This window comes from Elephantulus edwardii, unplaced genomic scaffold (assembly GCF_000299155.1).
Source record: "Elephantulus edwardii isolate Elephantulus edwardi_28Jun2011 unplaced genomic scaffold, EleEdw1.0 scaffold00141, whole genome shotgun sequence".
Taxonomy (NCBI): Eukaryota; Metazoa; Chordata; class Mammalia; order Macroscelidea; family Macroscelididae; genus Elephantulus; species Elephantulus edwardii.
In genome coordinates, this window is record NW_006399891.1 from 2175087 (window position 1) to 2198228 (window position 23142).

General features: G+C 39.0%; 1 protein-coding gene across 1 annotated transcript in view; it reads right to left on the reverse strand.

The window, feature by feature from the left end:
* Window positions 1-23142, reverse strand: part of GDA (guanine deaminase) — a 108829-nt gene that overhangs the window by 47463 nt on the left and 38224 nt on the right. The window contains exons 2-3 of the mRNA XM_006894384.1: window positions 6996-7084; window positions 2173-2344 (exon numbers count right to left, since the gene is read on the reverse strand). Of these exons, the coding sequence (XP_006894446.1) occupies window positions 2173-2344; window positions 6996-7084 (261 nt within the window). The remainder of the gene's footprint in view (window positions 1-2172; window positions 2345-6995; window positions 7085-23142) is intronic.

Here is a 23142-nt window from a genome sequence, read left to right on the forward strand (position 1 = left end):
AGGGTTCTTAATTGTTCATTGGTTAAAGCAGATCTAGAATTTATTCCAATCTAGGGTATGCACACAAAAATAATCTCAATTCTATTCATAGACACTCTCTTTGGCATAGGTACAGGAAGCCTTCAGCAGAGGCTCTAGTTAACAACCCCAACTGTCTTACACAGATGTCAACAGCATCCTCAATTTAGCCAGCTGTTAAATGTGTGGGCCTCCCTGGAACTAGAACACAGGATATTTAGCCTGCAAATACTAGTCAGGAGTAAAACCTGACCTCATTCACTGTCATCAAATGCTTAAAGAGATAGTCAAGAAATCTCAGGTTTAAGAAGCAGTATTTCTGCAGCTCCAACTGAAGGAACGATCTATAATCATAGATACACTACACAAAAGGGATTGCAAATTAAGACTGTAAATTGACTGAGCTATATGTTGGCATCTATCCATATTGTGGGGGCCGATTTTATCACATTTCAGTATGGTAAATCTATCTATCTTTGAAAAACATTGTCTTTTGAGTGCATGTGCAATGCAAATTTCATAACTGACTTTCCCAAGTCAGTTGCTAAAAATTTAAAACCAAATTTGTGACAAACTCTAACAAGTGCTCCGACCGCAAAGTGCACATTCTCCCCTAGTTTTATCTGTGTTATTTTTACTCTTCTCTTATCATTTTATTCTTTTGCTGTGATTTCATGACTAATTTCCTTTTGTTGTATACTATGCAATTTTAAGCCATCTCGAACTCTTTTTGGAACAATGTGAGGTATAAATAAACGTTGAGAATGTAAAAGATCTAGTGTGGTTAACACACTTCATTTTTAACACAGTGCACCAGCAACTTAATACACAGCTTTACCCCTTCTCAGCTTTTCTGGTGTTGAGTGCATGCATGCTAAATATGTAAGATACATAATTGCACTGAATTCATAATTAAGTGAGGCAAGTATATTAAGATTAATAGCATCAATTGCTTCTATTTTTTTCAAGACTTGAATGTTGCAAAACCAGGCAACTGGCAGAGTGAGTAGAACACTGTGTAAGCTTATAATACTGTCACCACCACATAGCCAACATCTTAGCAGAAAAACAATCCAAGGTCCAACACTTAGCAATGTCCAGACTAACTGCAGAACAGCAGGAGTTTGTAGTCGGATAAGAAGATTGGGGGGTGGGGTAGGTTTGCAGCCTTCACTTCTCTGTTGGCGGAACCTGTTTTGAGTTACTGCGCAGGCTGGAGTAAGGCTGGAGTGGAAAGACGGGAGTTGATTTTCTTCAGAGAGTAGAAGGCAGGGCGTTTTCAGAGCTCTGCAGACACAGTGGGCAAATACTTCAACCAGTGTTCAATGACTAAACTGGCCCCACAGTCCCCTCTAGTGGTGTGAGTGTTCATGGCACCGTTCCAAGTGCCTTGCAATATGGGACCATTCTGTTTTCCTTCTTTGAGAAATCACCAAATGAATGCAGCGTCCTTCTGACAGTAACGAGAAATTTTCCTTTTTAATTGCTTCGAGTATTTTTAAAAAAACAAACCTGTAGGACACTTACCATGTGCCAGGCACTAGTTTAAGAATCTCAAAAAATACTGATTTGCTTTATTATTATAACAATTTCATCAGGCAGGCACTATATTTCCACAATAGGGAAAAATGAGTCCCAGACCTTTTCAAAGATCAAAGAGATACTCAATATGACCTTCAGAAGAGCATTGGAGATCAGAATACATATGTGTATCAAGCCCTAGAGTTGTAAACAAACATGTCCCAAGAGTTAGAAATCCATCATACTGGAGATTTGGCAACTTGAGTTCAAGTTCTCTATGCTACTCACTATTTTAAGGTACGCAGAAGCTTTAGTTTTCTAGTGGTAAGGAGCTCAGCTACCAACATGGTTCAAATCTACCACCTGCTCCATGAGAGAAACATGGGAAGTCTCTTCCCGTGAGATTTACTGTCTTTGAAAACTCATCAGAAGGTCAGCTTTGGGTCAGTTTCAACTCAACAAACAGTACATAACAACAACAGTAAGTAAGTCACAAACTCAGTGGGCTGTGAAAAGATTGAAACATCTCTATGGTTCATCCTGTATTTTAGATTCTGGATCTATCCAGAGGAGTAAATGTTTCCTAGATGACAAACATAACACATTTACAACATTTACAAACAAGGCACTTACCACAACTCTAGTGTATACTTCTTCAGCAAAGTCCATGCTCTTAAATTTCTGTTCTGTAGGAAACGTATAGTTGGTTAGCCACTCCAAAAGGGGCAGGTCGACATTACTTCCAGCAAACGAATACTGAGGAGCGTGGATATGTGTATCAACCAGCCCCGGTATGAAGAATTCACTAGGAATTAAGAGACGGAAAGAATTTAAGAACATCCTTTGTCATTTTCTGTATCTTTAAATCACACTTTCTCTCCATAAATTATTTACTAGTTCACACAACACAGGTCTAAAGCTGAAATATGAGGCAGCTGTAAATTCTTAATATCTTGTTGACAGCTGTGGCGTAAGGCTCAATGAGATGGTGGCGGGTTCCACTGGCTGTTTTAGGAAAACAGATTGCAGAAAAACACAAGGGCAAAAACAAACACAAATCTGTCTTTAATTAAAGTGTGGAAACTTAGTAGTCAAGACAAAATAATATTTTAACATAGTATTTTTTAAAATAAAAATTGACAAAAACACAACTTCATAATATGCTGAGTTCTTTTTTTACCTCCACCCCATCAATTCTGTGCCTCTGACAAATGCCTCACTCACATTATTCTGAGTGCAGCCCTATAAATCCTGCCTGCATACAGTCATTCCATTTCCTGCCTCATCTTTGTCACCAAGTCCATACTTTCTGACTACCCTTCCTTCATTATTTCTAACTGCTGAGTCCCAGTCACCAATTATCATTAGCGCATCTTGATTGCATGTTTGGTCCACTTCAGACTGCAAGATTTGGTGAAAATCTTCAATTTCCTCCTCCTTGGTTCTAGCTGTTGATGCGTATATTTGAATAATAGTCACATTAACAGGTCTTTCTTGTATGCATGTGGATAGGACCCTGTCACTCACAACATTGTACTTCAAGATTGACTTATTAACCAGAAATACAATACCACTCTTGCTCTTTTTTTCATTCTTGGCATAGTATAGCATGTGACTGTCTAATTCAAAGTGTCCAGTGCCAACCTAGAATGTCAATGTTCATGTGTTTTGTTTAATTTTTTACAATTTCTAGTTTTCCTCCATCCATGCTTCATACATTCCACAATCCAATTATTAAATGATATTTAGAGCTACTTCTTCTCATTTTGAGTGAGTTCCAATCTGGGTTCTACCTCCAATATTATATCTACCCAAGTTCCTCTATTATTCATAGACCAAGGCCCAACCAAATGATGTCAAATCTTCTGTCTTCTGGTACTGAGCTCTGCTCTAGGCCCAAAGGCCAACTAAGGTCAGGTGGTGTTGAAACTGCTGTCTTTCGGTGCCAAGCCTGTAGGGTCCAAAGGCTCGGTAAGGCCCAAGTGGTGTTGAAACTGCTGTTTCCTGGTGCTGAGCCCTGCAGTAGGCCCAGAGGTCTATTTATGCTTTATTGGCTGTGCAAAGGCATTTGACTGTGGATCATGAAAAATGATGTCTAACACTGAAAAGAATGGGAATCCCAGAACACTTAATTGTGCTCATGTGAAACCTATACCTAGATCAAGAGGCTGTTGTGTGAACAGAGCAAGAAAGCACTACATGGCTTAAAACTAAGAGAGTTCACATCAGGGTTGTATCCTCTCTTCACACCTATTCAGTCTGTATTCTGAACAAATTAGTTGACTCTATAGCATTCAATACAGATTATATCTCAACAACAAGAAAACAAAAATTGTCACCATTGGACCTATAAGAAACATCATGATAAATGGAGTAAAGATTGAAATTGTCAATTGTCGTCTTACTTGGATTCACAATCGACACCTTTGCCACTAGCAGTCAGGAGATCAGGAGACATATTATTATTGAAAAAGTCTGATGTCAGGGTCCTCTCCAAATTACTAAAAAAAAATGATATCAGTTTGAGGACTAAGGTGTGCCTGCTTCAGGCTATGGTATTTTCAATCAGTTGTTATACATCTGAAAACATACAATGAACAAGGTTGACAGAAGAGGAATTGATGTCTTTGAGCTGCGGTCTTGGAGAAGAGTACTGAATAGTCAATGGACTGCCAAAAACAAACAAACAAACAAACCCCCCCAAAACACCAAACAAAACAAAAAAACAAATAAACAGAAAGTCCAGCCAGAGTGTTCCTTGTAGGCAAAGATGAGAAATCTTCATCTCACATATTTTGGGTTTGTTGTTAAGAGAGGCTATTCCTTGGAGGAGGACATTATGCTTGGAAAGATGGAGGGGCAGCAAAAGAGAGGAGACCCTCAACCAGGCAGATTGCTCAGTGACTACAGCAATGAGCTTAAGAAGGCCAGAAATGAGGAGGATGGCACAGGACAAGGCAGGGTTCAGAACTACTCTTCACAGGGTCCCTATGAGTCGTACTCGATCCCACGGCACCTTTCTGTAGCCTCTGCCATAACCTTATCCACTCCTGCTACGATAGTACCAACTCTCAGTACTCAGTTGATTCTGACTCTTAAGGCCTGTACAGGCATAGACAGAATCGTCTTACAGATTGTCAACTTCCAGAAGTAGATCATTAAGCCTGTTTTCCAAGATGTCCCTTAGTGAGTTTGAACCATCAAACTCAGCTAGTAGTTGAGTATGTAACTATCTGCAGCATTCAGGGATGGCTGAAGCACTCCATCTGTAATGTTCATTTTTAAAAATCTACATCATGTTCTCAATATACTATTGGGCCAAATTGACTAAAATTTTCATTAGAGACATCAACTTCTATGGCCTTTTAATCAGGAGACAAATTCAACTCAGTTTGATATGAGAATTACTTTTAAACTTTTATTTTACATTGATTTGCCTACAAAATTAGGCTTTAAAAAGTGTTCCCCTTCAAGAACCTCCACCTTCCACCAAAGTTAGAATTCTTAGCACTGCATCTCCAAAACCTCCTTTGAATCCCTCTATTCCAAAATCAAGCAAGCAGGTGACTATAAATGTCAGCCTTCCCTCAAAATACATCCTGATGGAAATCTAGCAGGGGAAACAGAAGGTAACAGCAGAAGTTCCTATGTTAATATTCCACACCCACCACAGGAATGCTTCCAAGACTAAGGAGAGACAGCAGGAAGAGGGAATGAGGTGGGAGATGGGATTACACCTGCAAGTGTAACAAAGCTTGTTTCTCTGGACTGTGACCAGCCCTTCTGCTGAGAAGTTTTAGGAAGAATACAACTCACAGACCTTCAATACTAGAAAGGAACTTCATAATCACCTCAAACAACCATTTAACGTAAAAGCTTGTATTATTGTGTTGTTGTTGTTGTTGTTATGTGCCATTGAATCACCTGTGACTCACAGTGACCCTATGAACAATAGTTCTGTTGGAACCTTGTCCTATCCTGAGCCAACCTTACCATCTCTCACTGTGACAATGGATCAAAACCAGGACCTTTCTTTCTTGTGCTGACCATCCATCCTTCCAAGCACTGGTCCCTCCCACCAGATCCTCTGCTGAAGAAGGAGGGGCAATCTCCTCCTGTGCCAGTCGGATCTGATTCAACAGTACACAACAAGAGGGGAAAAAGAGCAATAAAGAAAAAAAAAATCCCAGTCCCTCCTGACAACATGCACAAAATATGCATGTGACACAGAGTTTTAAAATACTTGCCTCCTAGGGGCAATTCACCCTGTCTAGAACCATTCTTTCTCTTTGCAATCCATGGTATATTTAATACTATTCTCCAGCATCACATTGATTCTTCTCCTGTCATCCTTGACATTGTCCGAATCTCAGATACATAGCAAGCAATTGAGAATGCAATGCCCTGGATCAGGCATATCCTAGTCCCTAGACTGACATTGTTGCTCTTTAGCACTCTGGAGAGGTCCTCGACAGCAGACTCTCCCAGTGGAACTCATCTCTTGATTCTCTGACTGCTGGTGCCAAGGATGTTTGTTAAGGATCTCAACAAGATGCCATTGTTGTTGTTGTCACGTGCCTGAAACTCCCAAGGATCCTATGCACAACAGTTCTAAACCCTGTCCTATCCTGAGCCAATCTCACTGTCTCTCACACAACTGCCCCTATTACCCTGGTCCCTGTATCAATTCATTTAATCCAGAATCTTTCTCTCCTATGTTATCCCTCCACCCCTCCAAGCATCATGTGGTATCAAATCAACTCTAACTCTGAGAAACCTTATGGACAACAGACTGAAACCTTGCCATCCTCACAATTTCTACTGAGCGTAAATCCATTGTTGTAGTCACTGTATCCAATATCTCTTGAAGATCTTTTTCTCTGACCCTCTACTTTACCAAGCATCATGTCTTTTCCAAGTAATGGTAACATAGTCTGATAACATGCCCAAGGTGTATGAGACTATCTTTGACTCAAGGAGCACCCTGGCTTCGCTTCCGTCAAGACAAATGTGTTCTTTGGGCAGCCCTCAGGACATTCAATACTCTTTGCCACACAATTCAATTCTTCAGTCTTCTTTCATTATCTAACTTTCACATGCATATGAAATAACCGGAAACACCATGGCTTAGATCAAGTAAACCTTGACCTTTAAATGAGCACCTATGTTCATTTGCATTTTAGAGTAGTCCCTGTCAGCAGTTTGTTCAATATCTGCCCAGTCTTTAGCCAAGGAAATCTGGTGACATACTAGTACCTAGTGCTTACACATAGTTGGTGCACATTTGTTGAAGAAAGAAACCCTCAAAGCTTCCATCAGCTGCCTACTCTCTTTCTGTTATCTTCCCCTTCTCATCTCACTCTTTTGAAAACAGAGTCTCTGTTTCTCAAGTAGGTTTCCCATTGTGTAAAGTTAACTAATGACATTCAGAAGAAAGGAAGTTGGTTAAGACTTACTGATGGCTCAGCTCTCTTACTTCACACGGTTTGAAGCACCATTCTTTGGCCAGTTTTTCTTGGTGGGAGGCATCTTCTAAAAACACTATCTTTAAAAGAAAGAACAAAGAGAAGAATTACAAACTCATGAACCATTTGTTCCTGTTAAATATCTAAATCATTTGAGAGACTATCCTGTAATTGGGATATCCTCAAATGAGACTGAGTTTGGAAGATAAAAAGAGCAGCATTTGCCTTTGGGTAAATAGGTAACTTTTCTCCATTTCTGCTGTACCACAGGTAGTTTATGACTTGTAAAGCATAGTTAAGCTACTAGGAATGTGACAGTCATTGGTTTGGTTTGGTTTCGTTTCGTTTCGTTTGGGCACAGTTTATCATTAGTAAAATGGACTACAAGCAATGTTACACGATATGATTTGTTTATATTATAAGCCAGAAGATCCAGAGAAGTGGAGTTATTACAGCAACTGACAAAATGAAAACACTGTCAAACTTTACTTCATCATCAAGCTGTATTTTTTTGATATTTTAATGTACACACGTACTAAAACATATCTATAAATTCATATGTAACATACAGTGGCAAGAATCTATGCTGCAATCCCAAAGGCACATGGAGGCCATCATCTGTTCTGTGAGAAAAGGATGGGTGATCTCTTCTCGTGCGATTAACTGCCTCTGAAAACCCTCTGGAGGGTCAGCTATGGGTCAGTTCCAACTCTATGGTATACAACATCAATTATGACTACTAATAAAATCCAATTATAATGAACCCTTCCCACTTCAAAAGAGGTTTTCAAATTATGTCGGAACCAAGTAACAATTGAGGTTTTAGAAAGAATCTCATGGTAAGTTGGTGACAAGCTCTATATAAAACAAGTTTCAAAAATTGAAATTTATGGACACATGGTATTAAATATAACAAATTAATATAAATTTCTCTCTCCTAAAAATAATTAAAGGAGACTCTTGTTAGGCAGAGAGAGCTCTGGTGGCTTAATGGCAAGGAGCTGCACTGTCAACACAAAGGCATGAGGTTCAAATCCACTAGCTGGACAATCTTCCACATGTTATGTACCATGGAGTTGGAACCAACTCATAGCTGACTGTCCAGTGAGCTTTAAAAAAACAGTAACCTGCATAAGAAGAGATTAACCACCTGCAGAGCAGCAGGTGGTAGATTTGAACTGTGTACCTTTGGTTTGGCAGCACAATTTCTTACCACTGAGCCATCAGAAATCCCTACTATCTGACTAGGGCAGAGAGGGTGGGAAAGGCCTATTAATTTTTACTGAAAATTAACCAATGAAAAGCTTACAGGCCACCGCAGAATACTGTCTGGCTTGTTTCCTTTAGGCAGGACATAGAAAGGGTCAACTGCAGAGGAGGAGGAAAAAGAGAAGAAAGAAGAAGAAGAGGGAGGGGGAGGAGAAGGAGGATGTCATGTTTGGTCGTGTGGAGAGCCAGCAGGATGAGGAAATTTCTTGGTGACATGGATCGGTACAACAGCCGCAATATGCACTCAGACATGCTGGTGCCTGTGAGGAAGCCGTGATGCAGGGCAAGGCGGTGTTTCCTTCTGCTGTAAATAAAGTTGTCATGAGTCAGATGTGACTCAACAGTTGATAACAACAACAACAATTGTAACCGCAAATAAAAATTGGCAGTGACTCTCCCTATGCATTTGCTAGTGTTCTGATGTTTGACATCAACTATAAAGAGGTCTGCTGTATATTTTTCTGCTGAGGGCTGAAGTCCACATCCAATGGCATGGTGACCTTGTAAGGCTTTCTCAGTCTTTCTTGGTCTGGTTCCCCAGAAGCACAATTGACCAAAGGGCTGGAGGTTTGAATCCACCATCAAGGGAGAAAAGACTTGTCATTTGGCATCTATAAAAATTAGGAAAAAACAACAACAACCCAAACATCGCTGTGGCGCAGATTCTGACTTAGGGTGACCTGTGGAATGGAACAGAACTGCCTACGGTTTCCAAGACTGTCTAACCCAGGAGCAGACCCTCCCTCTCTCTCCAGCAGAACGACTGTGGAGGCTCAAGCTGCCCATCCCTGGGTAAGTAGCCAGAGCTTAACCACAGGACCACCAGAACTCCTACAAATCAACATGAAATTGCCAAGTTTACATTTACTTTTTGTACTAGATTGGGAATCCAGGGTGTACCTGGCATGTAAAGTTTGTTCTAAATCGGTTATAATATTTTGAGCAGAAATACATTATTTGCATTTACTATCTACGAAACTCTTCAAAAGTAGACCCACATACACATTACTCTGAACATATTTAAGAGGCTTCCAAAGCTGAAATGAACATAATTTGATGCAAATTTACTTAAAAGAGATTAATTTAACTCGTTAGTGGCACTAGCCCCACTTCAGCTCCTCAATATGCATCTCATTCTCACCACATTCTCCTCTCTCATCTATTTTCTATTTAGACCACCACGTCAAGCACTACCTTGACTTCCTATCAGGCCATCAGGGCCCTCCTTTTACTACTTTCCTTGCCCAGCTGACTATTATTACTTGCTATTTATAATTATCTATTATGTCTTACTTCCATTGCATTGTATTTAATACACACCTGGTAAAATTCCAACCCTCATTGAACCCAATTCTCTTTTTCTCTGAGTTACACCTGGGCAGGCAATGAGTGCTGGAGGCAGGCACACTACATGGCAAATGGAATAACCACATAAAATAAACTCAAATGGGCTCCCACAATCCTTACTGTATGATTGCATATCTCTAGCATCATGGTCTTGCCCACCAATAAAACTGATGGAAGATCAAGCTACTTATCAACTGGTTGACAGACCAAGAAAAGTATTATTGATGAGAAAGCAACATATAACTTTGCAAGTAACTCAAGAGCTGAAAAAATTGAGAGACACTACTACAATAAAATTCCTTTTATTCTTACTTGATTTATGTGAAAATGGTTCTTAGCACTCACATCTACAATAATGAAAATTTTTTTGAAATTATAATACCTTCTATTTCATTCTATCAACAAGAAACATTCATCTATAGATAAATTATATCATTTGAGGAAAGCACAGCCTTTTGCTTTTAATAAATTACCTTTCAAAGTTTTTTATATAGTTTTACTTTTTTTAATTTTCACATTATCATGGATTGAACTGTGCCATTCCAAAATATATGCATGTATCTCATGTAATGTGAAAGTTATGTAATAACCCCTCAAGACCTGATAAGCCAAGGAGTTGTAAAAGATTGAAGAATGGAATGCAATACCTTTAATCCCATCACAATCCAGATCTCATGTAAAGGGGGTTCCAGGGAGCACAGCCTATGACAGTCCTGATCCCATTGTAAAGAGAGGTTCCATAGAGCACAGCCTATGACAGTCATGATCTCATATAAAGGGAGGTTCTATGGACACAGCTTATAACACTTTTTATCTCACAAGAAATAAAAGGAAGGAACAATGGCAAAAAGGGCCAAGAATTTCAATACCCCTAAGAAAGATGAGCCAGGACTGGAGTGCATCCGTTGGACCCAGGACCCCTGTGTGATGAACCTTTTAGATTCAAGAAAAGATTGACACCAAGACCTATGAAGATCTCTAAGGAACCCTGGCCTGATGAAAGCAGCCAGAGACCTTCCTCTGGAACCTATACAGAGATAAAACTTTCCCCATTTAACCTTCTAACCTATGAGTTAGGCTTTAGGGCTCTTGTACATAGGGTCATTATGAGTCACAAGTGACTCGATGGCACATAACATCCACCACCTATGATAACAAATTTACATTTGTTAAAACTATCCACTGTGATCTCTCTGTTATAACAGCACTACATAACTGAGACATTTGTGGTTCCAGGAAGACTTAATTAGTAGGTGCCCTTGAGTTGAGTATGACTCATAGTGACCCAATGAACAAAAGATCTGAACCCTGTTCATCCTCACACTTCGCCATCCTCACACTTCCTGACACACAAGAGCTGATTCTGTCAATCCACCTAGTTTAGGGTCTTCCTCTCCTTCTTCCACACTTCTTGACACCATGTTCCTCTCCAAGGAATAGCCGCATGCTACCAACATGCTCAAAGTATGTGAGGCAAAGTCTTATTATTCTTGCCTCAAAGAAAAGTCCAGCTGTACCCGCTCCAAGATATATCTCTTCATTCTCTTGGCTATCCATGGGATGTTCAGTGTTCTTCTCCAATACCACAGCTCAAAGGCATCAATTCTTTTTTTTCCTGTCATCCATATTCATTTGTTCAACTCTCAGATGCATAGCAAGTCTTCAGAAAGACTATGGCCTGAATCAGACTCACCTTAATCCTCAGACTGACATCACTGCTCCTCAATAGTTTGGAGAAGTCCCTAAATGCAGATTGTCCCAGTGCAGTGCATCTTCTTTATTTCCTGACTGCTGGTACCAAGGATTTTAATTGTGGATCCAAGCAAGATGAAGCTTTAAGCACTTACTGATGGAAATCAAAGACTACGGCTTTAAGTATAGATTACATGGAAGTATACAAATTACACAAATCTTCACATATGTAAGTAACCAACAACATGATAAATGGAGAAAATACTGAAGTTGTTGTGTGTTTGATTTTCTGCAGATCGATAGTAAATGCCCATGGAAGAAGCAACCAGTAAATCAAAGGATGTATTGCACTGGGAAAATTCAGTACAAAAGATCTATAGAAAGATCTTAAAGAGCAAGGATGTCACTCAGAACACTCAGGTGCACCAGAGAAAAGGCATGTTATTTTTAATTGTTTCACAAGCATGTGAAAACTAGATAATAAATTATAACTGAAGCAGAAATGACGCATTTGAATTGTAGTATTGCCAAAGAACTAGAAACAATCCTAAAGAGCACTGAATGGATTTCTAGAAGAACGAGCAAATCTGTCTTGGAAGAAGTGTGGCCATAAAGCTCCTTGGAAGTAAAGCTAAAATGCCATGCATTCTGATCATATTATTAGTAGGGACCAATCCCTGTAGAAGGGCATCATGCTCAGCAAAGCAAAGGGTGAGCGATGAACAACCCTCAATGAGAGGGGCCAACCTGGTGACAGCAACAACGGGCTAAAACCTCACAATGGCTGTGAAGATGGCAGAGGCCAAGGTGGGGTTTTTATCTGCTGCCACAGATCACTGTCAGCTGGACCCAGCACGTGACACCCGACAACAACAAGCTTATCTGCATGGATTTTATTGGAAAGAACTGTGATGGAAAACCTTTTCTTGATCAATCTTCCCATCACAGTTTTCCAAGAAAAGTGTAAAGGTTTCCTGTATTAGAACAAACTCTTTAAGAAAAATGGAATGCAATAACTAATTCATTAAGAAAGAGTTAGCACATGTTTTAACAAAATGCATAAATGTGGTTACCAAATCTTTATACTTTGCTTCTATTGGATACATTTTAAAAATCAATGTATGTGCTGTGACACTGATGTGTCAAATATAATAATGGTTACCCATGGTGGACAGTGTTCAGTGCAGCTCCACGATTAAAACAAGCTTGGAAGCAGTAGCAGTCACTTCCAAAATAGCTCATCTCTAGAAACTCTATGAACTTGGAGAAACGATGAAAGTTATCCAAGTGTTCAGGTCTTTTGTTCCTAGGGTCACTGTGAGTCACCTACGACTCGATGGCACCTAACAACAACACATGCTGTTGAGTCAGCTCTAACTCGTGACCCTGTATACAACAGAACATAACCCTGGTCAATTCTGCTCCACCATCACAGCCTCTACCGTGTGCAAACCTATTGCTGCAGTCACTGTGTCCAATCCACATCATTACGGGTCTTACTCTCTTTTGTTGACCTTCTACTTTTCTAAGCATGATGTCCTTTGTCAAGGAATGACTTCTGATAACAGGTCCAAAATATGTGAGAAAAAGTCTCATTGTTCTTGTTTCTAAGAAGCACTCTGCCTGCCCTTCATCCAAGATAGAGCTGTTTGCTCTTTTGTCTATCCATGGCACACTCAGCATTCTTCACCAACGCCACAACTCAATGACACCAAGTGCTGTCAAATTAGCTTTGACTGGTACTGGAGGAGATTGCCCCTCTTTCTTCAGCAGAGCATGTGGTGGATTCGAACCTCTCACTTCTGGGATTGCAGTGTGCTGCTCAATTTTTAAATGCCTACATTTACAGTGTTAGAAACATAGGCTTTACCACCATTTACATTTAAGAAAAACTTTTCAATTATACATATAATTATGTATAACATTTTAAAGCACAAAAGAATACAAAGCTTTTTCAAATTATTTTAGGGGGCATATTAGTAAAAAAAAAAAGAAAATAAAAAAAAACTGAAAAGTACATCTCTAGTTAACTCACATTCCAATGCTTCACAATGATGGCTTTAAATCTATCTCCTCTTCAAACTTCCTTCCCCATAAACTCCAAAAGTGTGTATCCTAGTCAAAGCCTACAAACAATATCAAAGTTGGCAAATAAAGGATTGGCCATCCATCACTAACAGAGCCCTACTGGCATAGTGTGTTACATATTGATCTACTAACTAAGAGGTCAACAGTTCAAATCCAGCTGCTGCTCTAAAGGAGAACAGTGGAAATCTCCTCTCATAAAGATTTACAGCCTTGAAAATTCAATGGAAAGTTGCTCTAGGTCAGTCAATGAAATGGCAGAGGGTTTGAATGCAACTAAACACTCCAATGATTAATAGTAACAGTGATGGGAACTCTGGCGGCCTAGTGGCAAGAAGTTGTGCTGCAATCTCAAAGGCAAATGGTTAGAACCCACCAGATGCTCTGCTGGAAAAGGCGGGGCAATCTCCTCCTGTGCCAGGCAGATCCGATTCGATGGCACACCAGAAATTATAAAAAAAATAATATTATCTACATAAGTTAATGCTGAACTTTGAAATGGCACATGTTTTATTCTGTATATATTTGCCACAATTTATCCTTGATACAATGTTAAGCAGATTCTGTTTGGTTGGTTTGTTTAATGAGTGTTACTAGACAATATGTATGGTATAAGGATTAAATTTTTGTTAAAAGGTGAGTATGTAAAAAAAGTATGTATATTTTTGTCTTGTGTCTAAATGGTGACAGAAAATATTAATATTATCTTTATAGTATAATTTGACTGGAGTTTTATTTCCAACTTTTTATCTTTTGGGATTCAAAATTAGTAATAATAAATGCTTTATTCCAGCCAAAACAATAAAGAGAATTCTATTTTAAATGCACTTGAAAATGAAAAATACAAATACATAATCTCTGCGCAGGGAGCTATGGTTGGGGTTTTAAGGCACATGGAGACAAGTGAGGAGTTAGATGAAAGAAGCATGAGGAGGACGTGCAACAGGCTGTCAGAGCTTGGCTGGACAGGCAGTGGGTGTGATGAGTGAAAAGTCCCAGAGAAAAGGCAGAACCAAACAAGAAATGGTAGGATTTGGTGCTTGTAAGTATCCAAGCTTGGAGGAAAGGGGATGAAAATAAGGAGAGGCAGAGGCAGAGAGACAAAACGTGCTCTATGAAAAGAGTGATTAAAAAAAAAAATAACACTGGAGCATTGCGTTAGGAGGACCTTTAATTCACAAAGTACTTACTACATTGCTTTTCTTGGTTATATTTATGTATTCGCTCAACAAATACTTCCCGAGTTCCTGCTGTGTGAACTTCTTATTCTCTCTCACTCAGAACAAGAAATTGGTAGAGGAATTGATAATGTCCTGCAAATGGTAGGAAGTGCTGTGAGGAAAATAAAGCGAGGTAAATGGATGTGTTAAAAAGTATAAAGAGTGCTGGTGGCCTAGGGCTAAGTAGCTGCACCAACCTGAAGCCATGAATCCACCAGCCGCTCCACAGGAGAAAGAAGGGCAATCTCTTCCTGTGTTACTTACTGTCTCTGAAAACCCACTCGAGGGTCAGCTCTGAATCAGTTCTGACTTCACAGAGCATAACAAGAGCATCAACAATGGAGTGTAGGATGCGATGACCTTTCTGAGACTTGATGTTTCCACAGAGATTTGCATGAAGGTGGAACTAACCATTTGGATGGGCATTCAGAGAGAACATTCAATGTAAGGACCCTGAGAGGGGAATGTATTTGGCCTGTTTTGAAGCACCCAGGGCGGGGAGGGAGGGAGGGGGAAGGAGAAAAGAGTGAAGAGATGGCCAACCTCTTCTAAATAATGGTGCAGTCTTCAGATTTTATTTTCAGGAAACCTCTAAAACATTTCCAAAAACAAAGGTGATAAAATAACATTGTTGTTTCCCTCAAAGGGCAATTGTTCTTCGATGCTTAGACAGCGTGAGTTTATTTGTGGTGCTCCCATAACCAAGTGCCACAGATTGACTCAGAACAATAGACATCTATTTATACTCACAATGCTAGGAATGAAACCTGCTGTAATCAAGTCAATTCTATCTCATGGGAACCCAGTATTGTGTCAAAGCAGAACTGTCCTCCAAAAAGTTCCTAGTGGCTGATTTCTCAGAAGTAAATCACCAAGTCTTTCTTTTTACTCAAGCCTTTAAACTGTCATTTAGCATCTCTGAGCATGCCCCACTCAGAGAAGTCTGAAATCAAGGTGCCAGTACGGCTTCATTCACGCTGAGGGCACTGTGGAAGAGTCTCCATGCGATCCTGGGCATTTTTTTTAGTTTGTCCAAGCATTACTACAGTCTCTGCCTCTATCTTTAGATAGTTCTCTTTCCTTCATCTCTGTTTCTTCCCTTTTTATAAGGAAACCAGTCATATTTGATTAAGATCCATTCGACCCTAATACGACCTTGTTTTAAACTGATGACTTTAGCAAAGACCTTAATTCCAAATAAAGTCATATTCATAAGTACCAAAGTTAGGATTTCAACTTATCTTTATTGTTGTTAGATGTTGTCAAGCTGATGGCTACAATGCTACTATGATTCCTAGTAACCCTATAAGCAACAGATCTGAACTTTGTCCTATACTGTATCCTCCTCCCCATCAAATCCATTGTGGTAGGGACCGTGTAAATTCACTTCATTGAGGATCTTCCTCTCCTTTATTGACTCTCTACCTTCTCCAGCATGAACTGGTTACTCCTGAAAATATGCCCAAAGTAAGTGTGATGAAGTGTCACATTCTTTACCTCTAGAGAGCACTCTGCTTGCACTTCCCTCAGAACAGATTTGTTTTTCTTTTAGAACAACTTATTATTGCTGTTGTTGTTGTTAAGCGCTGTTGAATCACCTGCAACTCATGTTGTTGTTGTTATGTGCCACTGAGTCGTCTGCACTGAACCCTGACTTGTCCTGAGCCAGTCTCACTAATTCTGACACATCAAACCTCATCGCCCCAGTGAATGTATCAGTCCATCTCAAACAGGTTCTTCCTCTCCTGTGCTGTCCTTCCACCTTTTTGAGCATAAGGTCCTTTTCCAAGGACTGGTCTCCTCTGTACATGTGCCCAAAGTATGTGAGAATGAGCTTCAAAATCCTAGCCTCCAAGGAGAAACTTGGTTTCACTTTCTCCAACACAGACTTATTTGTTTTCCTGGTGATTCATGACCATGTTCAAGACTCTTCTCCAGGACCACAACTCAAAGGCATCAATTCTTCTATCATTCTTAGTCACTCTCCAGCTCTCTGATGCATAGCAAGTAATTTTGAAGACCATGGACTGGATCAGGCACATCCTAGTCTCTAGACTGACATTGTTGTTTCTCAGTAGTCTGGATAGGTCCCTGACAGCAGATTTTCCAATGTAATTCGTCTTTTGATTTCTTGACTGCTGGTGAGAAGAGTGTTGATTGTGGAGCTGAGCAAGCTGTAACTGTTGGGGGACACAATTTGATCTATACCACTAACCATTCAACTACCCAATCACTAAGCACCTAGTGAATGTTGCTGAGTCCTGCGGATTTTCTTCACATCATAATCTAGGTGGCCTGTCAATCATATTTACAGTTCATTAAAAACCAAGTTTCATAAAATCATAGGTGGTCTTGGCTGGAATAAACCTTCTTGTCCAAACTTTTATTTATCAGATGAGGTAATTGAATCCCTTCTGTTAAAAAACAACTCTAAGAGCTCCCCTTCTCAAAATTGCAACTATTCAGGATGAGTAAGTGTGAGAATGTCTGGTATACTAAAGCCAACAGCAGATGAGTAACGACTATCAGCTAATGGGGAAAAAAACTCTCTGTAAGAAAGAGGCTTCAAACACCAGATGGCAATTTTGGGCAAATGGCTCGTTGCTATGGAACAGTGTAAACTCCTCTTTGGGCCACTCTGAAATAGCTCAGCCATCCAGAAAAATATGGGAACATATATTGCAACCTATTGCACAAAATCCACTCTTGGGCACGTAATGAGAAATAAAATCAGAGAAAAACCTGCAGCATCAAAGCTTGCTGAAGATTTTGTACGATGATGGCATGACCCATATCAGCTCAATTCACAACAGATTACTGGAGAAAAGAGAAGTGCTTGAAAAAAACAAAAACAAAAGCAAATTAACAAACAAAAAAACAAAGGTATACTGGAGCTTGAAAGTCTTAGACATTCTCATTTTATAAATGAAGAGACAGATGAGTTTATGTTGCCAGAGTAAGAGAGAGGGCTATCAAAGCAGACCCAAGGAAACATCTTTTCGGACATTCTCCTGCCCCTCTGCATCTGCTTCTCCAACATCAACCAGGGATCACCAAACTTTCTTGGAATGGCCACACAGTCATTGTGCTGGTTTTGCAGGTCATTATTACCTTTGTTACAACTACTCACCTATGCTCTTTTAGGATCAAAGTTAAAAGTCACCCCAGAAAATACAGAAACAAGATGGAAGCAACCAAAATGTCTATCAAAAATGAATGGATAGAAAAACTATGTTATATTTATACAATGGAATACTATGCAGCACTGTTGAGTAGACTAAGGACATAGTAACCTTATGAACAATGGATATGAACCCTGCAATTTCTATCCTGTGATACCCTGACCATCTGTGACATACTAGAATTCACAATTAAAGTCACTGGGTCAATCCGTCTAGTTGAGGGTGCACTAACTGTTTAAAAATATATGTATATATTTCCCCGTGCACTTTTCTCTGTGAAATATTTTGTTGGTCTTCTTCCTTGAAACAATTCTGATTCATGTCTGGCAATGTTAGGAACAAGAAGGCAATCAGGGTTAAAGGATCAAGGCTCATAAGACTGATGCGGACAGGAGACCTTAAGTTATAATCAAGGGGTTATGTGAAGAGTAGGTCAGTCTGAGGCTAAGGATATTGATTTTATAGAGATAACAAAAAGTAAGTAAAAATACTGTAACTAATGCAAGACAAGCATTTCAAAATGAAATTTCAAATAAATTTGGGGGGAAAACTACTACCTAAAGTCATTGTTATCCAACCTAACATTTTTCTAGAAACAAACATCACTTCTTTCTTCCTCAAAATGACTGATGTGTTCAAACTATCAACTTTTTTATTATCAATGGCGTGCTTAACCCCTAGTGCTCTAAACAGAGAAAGCAAAAAAGGCTAAAATATACCTTGTGGTATTGACTTTGAAATGAAAGACTGGCATTAATTTATCGTCTTTCATTTTGATAAAGTAATAGAGACAGATAAAAATACACACAAATACTGTCCAGCCTTGTCTGCTAAGAGGGTCTACAAACAGTGACATTCAATATAAGTCAGCACCTTTAGCACTAATATTTGGGTTACTAACATCATTCTCCACTAGAAGGAACCAAGGTGATCCCACAGTTAGGGCAGGGAAGTTATTAGATAAATAAGGCCATTAATTATATTGTATCAAAAAAGTAAGGACGTGCTAAGCACCATAGTTGGACACTGGTCCAAAGGATACAAGAGCAATCCAAAAGAAGCTCTCACCAAACAAATTGAGTAAATTTGCACATCAAAATAAATAGTAATAGATTAAAAGCCAATGAAGAAGTAATTTTCAAAATCGTTACTCCTAAGTGCAGCGTAATATTCCACCGTGTGAATGTACCACAATTTCTGAATCCATTTGATTGTGGTTGGACATTTAAGCTGTTTCCATGTTCTAGTTATAGTGAATAACACTTCTGTGAACATTAGTGTACAAATCTCCATTTACATCTCAGTTCTAATTTTCTTGAGGTTTATTCTAAGCAGTGGAATAGCTGGGTCATAAGGAATGTCTATATTCAGGTTTTTGAGGACATGCCAAACTGCCTTCCAGAGTGGTTGCACCATCTTACCATCCCACCAACAGTATATGAAAGTTCCTCTCTCTCCACATCCTCTTCAACACTTATTGTTTGCTGTCCTGTTAAACTTTGCCACTGTTACTGGGTGAAATGGTATCTCATTGTGGTTTTGATTTTTACCTCTCTTATTGGCAGTGATTTTGAGCACTTCCTATTGTGTCTGTTGACAATCTGAATGTCTTCCTCTGTGTAAATTCCTTGCATGCCTTTTGCCCATTTTGTAATTGGGTTTTCCGTCTTTTTCTGTGGAGGCCCTGTAGTATCCTGTAAACTTTTGTTATGAGCCCTTTGTCTGAGATGTTATTGACAAAAGCTTTTTCCCAGTTACTATACAACTTAGGAGGAACTGAAATGTATCATGCTGAGTGTGCTAACTCAGTCTCACAAGGACAAATATTACATAAGATCGTTATTGTAGAACTAGAAAGATAACTAGTAAAATTGTATGAAGACCCAAAGGGAGGAGGATAAAAGCAGAAGGGTGAGGATGGGCAGGGGGTAAATCATAGGGTCACATAATCAGATGGGTGGAAGAAGGATGGGTAAAGGAAATGGGAAAGATCTGGCAGAGATTTGGAAAGACCAGAGTAATGGTGGGCATATAGTTCAAGGTTGATCAATTTTATAAAATATAATAAGCTGGGAGTGATCACATGAAATTCAATGTGAATGAATGATAGCATCAAACACAATGTATACGAACCTTATAAGCAAACCAAAATAAAAAAATGGGGTTTTATTTATTTAAAAAAACCAAAATAATGAAGAAAACAGAAATCCATGAGGATTTAAATGCATAAAAGGAAGAATTCTTCCTGACAATCAAATGTCAACTACTACATGTGGAAGAAATGATAGAATTTTTAAAAAAGAGCCTTTGATCACCATAAGTGTAACAACTGACTTAGGCAAAAATCATCAATGAATGTTCAAAGTAGTGAGTGAAATTCTGTTGAAGAACAGAACATTTACATAGTGTCTTTGTATCTTCCCACGAAATTTCTGTCACAGAGAAATGTAGTAATTTTACGATGGAGAAAACGGACAGAAACCACCTTTACGTTACGTGGCCAGTCAATGTCACCAGTAATGGGACAAGTCAACACGATGTGCCTGGAATGAAGGAATCTGCCCAACACCACTCCACAGTCATGTTGTCCCTGCAGAAAAATTATGTGTTGAAGTGACTACAGAATCACTTCTGCCTAAAATGCACAATTTTAATGTAATCATGGAAAACATCTGACAAATCCAAATGGAGAGACTTTCTAAAAAGCAACTATCCTGTATTCTTCAAAACTTTCAAGGCCAGGAAAAACTCAAGAAAGATGGAGAATAATTCCAGATAGAAAGCCGCTAAAGAGATACAGAAAAGAAGAAATCACTGTTTAGGAAAAAAACAACAACCAACTACTCTCTAATTTATTAGTTTCCCAAACTCAGCATCCTTTGATTCCTTAAGCAACTTGCAGGATAAAGAAAACAAGCCTAGATTGGTATATAATTAGCACTGAGCACTAAGTCAAATTCTTTTTTCACTACAAATCTCACCACCAAAGTTAAGTAGCACATTTGAATACTGAAATGGCTAGACAAGCTAATAATTTTAGCAGCTGCTTTACAAAAGGCATCGTCAGAGACTAAATTCTGCAAGTGGGCAACTGAGAATGAATTGAGAAAAAATGCTCACTCCTTTGAAAACTGAAAGGTGATATCAATTAACTACAAAGTTTATGTCAACAGACTGCATCAGATACTGGATAAAAATAAGCATTCACGGGCATGCATAAAAGTACTGATTATACAAGCCTATTACTCCTTTGGTAACCTAAAAAAACCCCAAAACCACAAAAATCTACCTCTACAGAGGTAGGATTAGAAAGCTGATCCATTCTGATAAATCAACAAAGAAAAAAAAATGGTATAATAATTTCTTCTCCCTGCAGGTCCATCATATGAGGTAGCCTGGAGATCGTAAAGATGCTAGACATACTGAAGAATTAAGATCCTTCCATTTAGTAGCCCTGGCAACAAAAGAAAATCTCTCTCTCTCTCGCTCTCTGTCTCTTTCTCTCTCTTTATGTAATTATACTGTGGCTTCATGGCAGCCAACCTCTATGCTCGTTCCATATTTGGAGAAGATGCAACTGCAAATGTCAGCATTGAGAAGCCAATTCACCAGGGACTAGAGGCCCCTGTTACTGGCCATATAAAAGAAAATATCTTAACTTCATTGAGAGGGTTTATGGTAGATTGTTGGAGGGTTCCCCCCCCCAAAAGATGTTAATAATAATTGCCTATCTCCCTTAAAGTTCATGATGGAAAAAAATTATTTAAGAGTGGCATGTCAAACAATTTATAAGCAAAAAATTGTTCATGAGAAACATAAGGTATGATCATGAGTGCTACTTTTTGACATGGTAACCAAAGTAATGGTTCAAGACTTAAAACACAGGCACAAGGTACTTGCTTTCAGGGAGGCATCTAACCAAAAGCTCTGGATAACTTCACTGAGCAAGCCCCAATAACACAGGATGGAAGACAACAGAGATGGTGAAATTCACATCTAGCTGCACATTCTTATGTAATTTGTGTTGACTAATAGGATGAAGGAAGCATAGCTAGAGGGCTTTAGAGAGCCAGGCAGAGCTTTGCAGCTGCCCCGTTCTTATTAATGGCTTAGATGAACCAAGGATAACAATTTGGAAAAGAACAGTGTGTTCCCTAGATAGTATAATCAAGTTAGGCTAAAATTAACAAGAATGAAGCTTAACCAAACTATAAGTAAGGCCTTACATTAACATTTTTTTTAAAAAATCAAATGCATAAGATAAAGATGCATGAGACATTGTGGGAGTGTGGGAATCTAAAGATGCATGAGAGTTAGAGCAAGGACCTTGGGCTCTACATAAATCAATGATAGGATCAAAAGTCATAAAGCCAGATTTTAGCTAAGGCTAAATCTATACAAATACAATCACAGTTACTATGGTTTGGTTAAAGAATACCACTATACTAACAATATAATATTTTGAACATGGTTCAAATATCTGTTATCAGATATCAGTATTGTTAAATATCAAGTGTTGTCGAGTCGAGTTTGACTAATAGTGATTCTATGAACAAAAGATCTGAACCCTGTTCTATAACTATCATCATTTCCCTAATCTTCATAGTGTTTCCAAAGGGTTGTTATTTAAGAAGTGGATGTCAATCCTGCTTCCAAGTCTGTCTTAATCTGGGAGCTCTACCAAACCCTGACCACCATGGGTAACCATTATGGCATTTGACACACTAGTGGCACAGTATTTAGTATCATAGGAACCTGAATTTATCTCAGTACAACAAACTAACAGACAAATGGTGTACCACTTAGAACAATGTTCTCCCAAAACACAATTAACAGAGGCCCGAAGGCTCAACCAACTTTTAAAAACAAAGACCTATCCACCAGGTCCTGATTGACTTAAACAAGAGGCTTCCAGACCACAGCTGACAAGTTGATTGGTTGCATGGATTTTAAGTCAATCAGGACCTATTGGGTGGACCTTTGTATTTAAAACTCAGTTGGGCCCTGACTAAGTCACCAATTTGGAGGTGCATGTGTGAAGCAGTTGGATTCTGGAGGGTAGGTTCTCTTGATTTAGTTGAAAGTCAAGTCAGTGTAAACTGTTTGGGTTTTGTGGGGGTTTTTTTGTGGTTTTTTTACTTGATAGTCAATTGAGTGTAATTTGTTTGGTCACCTCGATTTAACATATTAATAATCAAGGATGCTTTCGGCAGAACGTTAAATGATCCTGGAAGTATTAAAAGAAGATGGAAGGAATATACTGAGTCACTGCATCGAAAAGAATTGGAAGACACAGAAGAATTTCATGAAACAACATATGAGCAAGAGCCTATGGTGATGAAA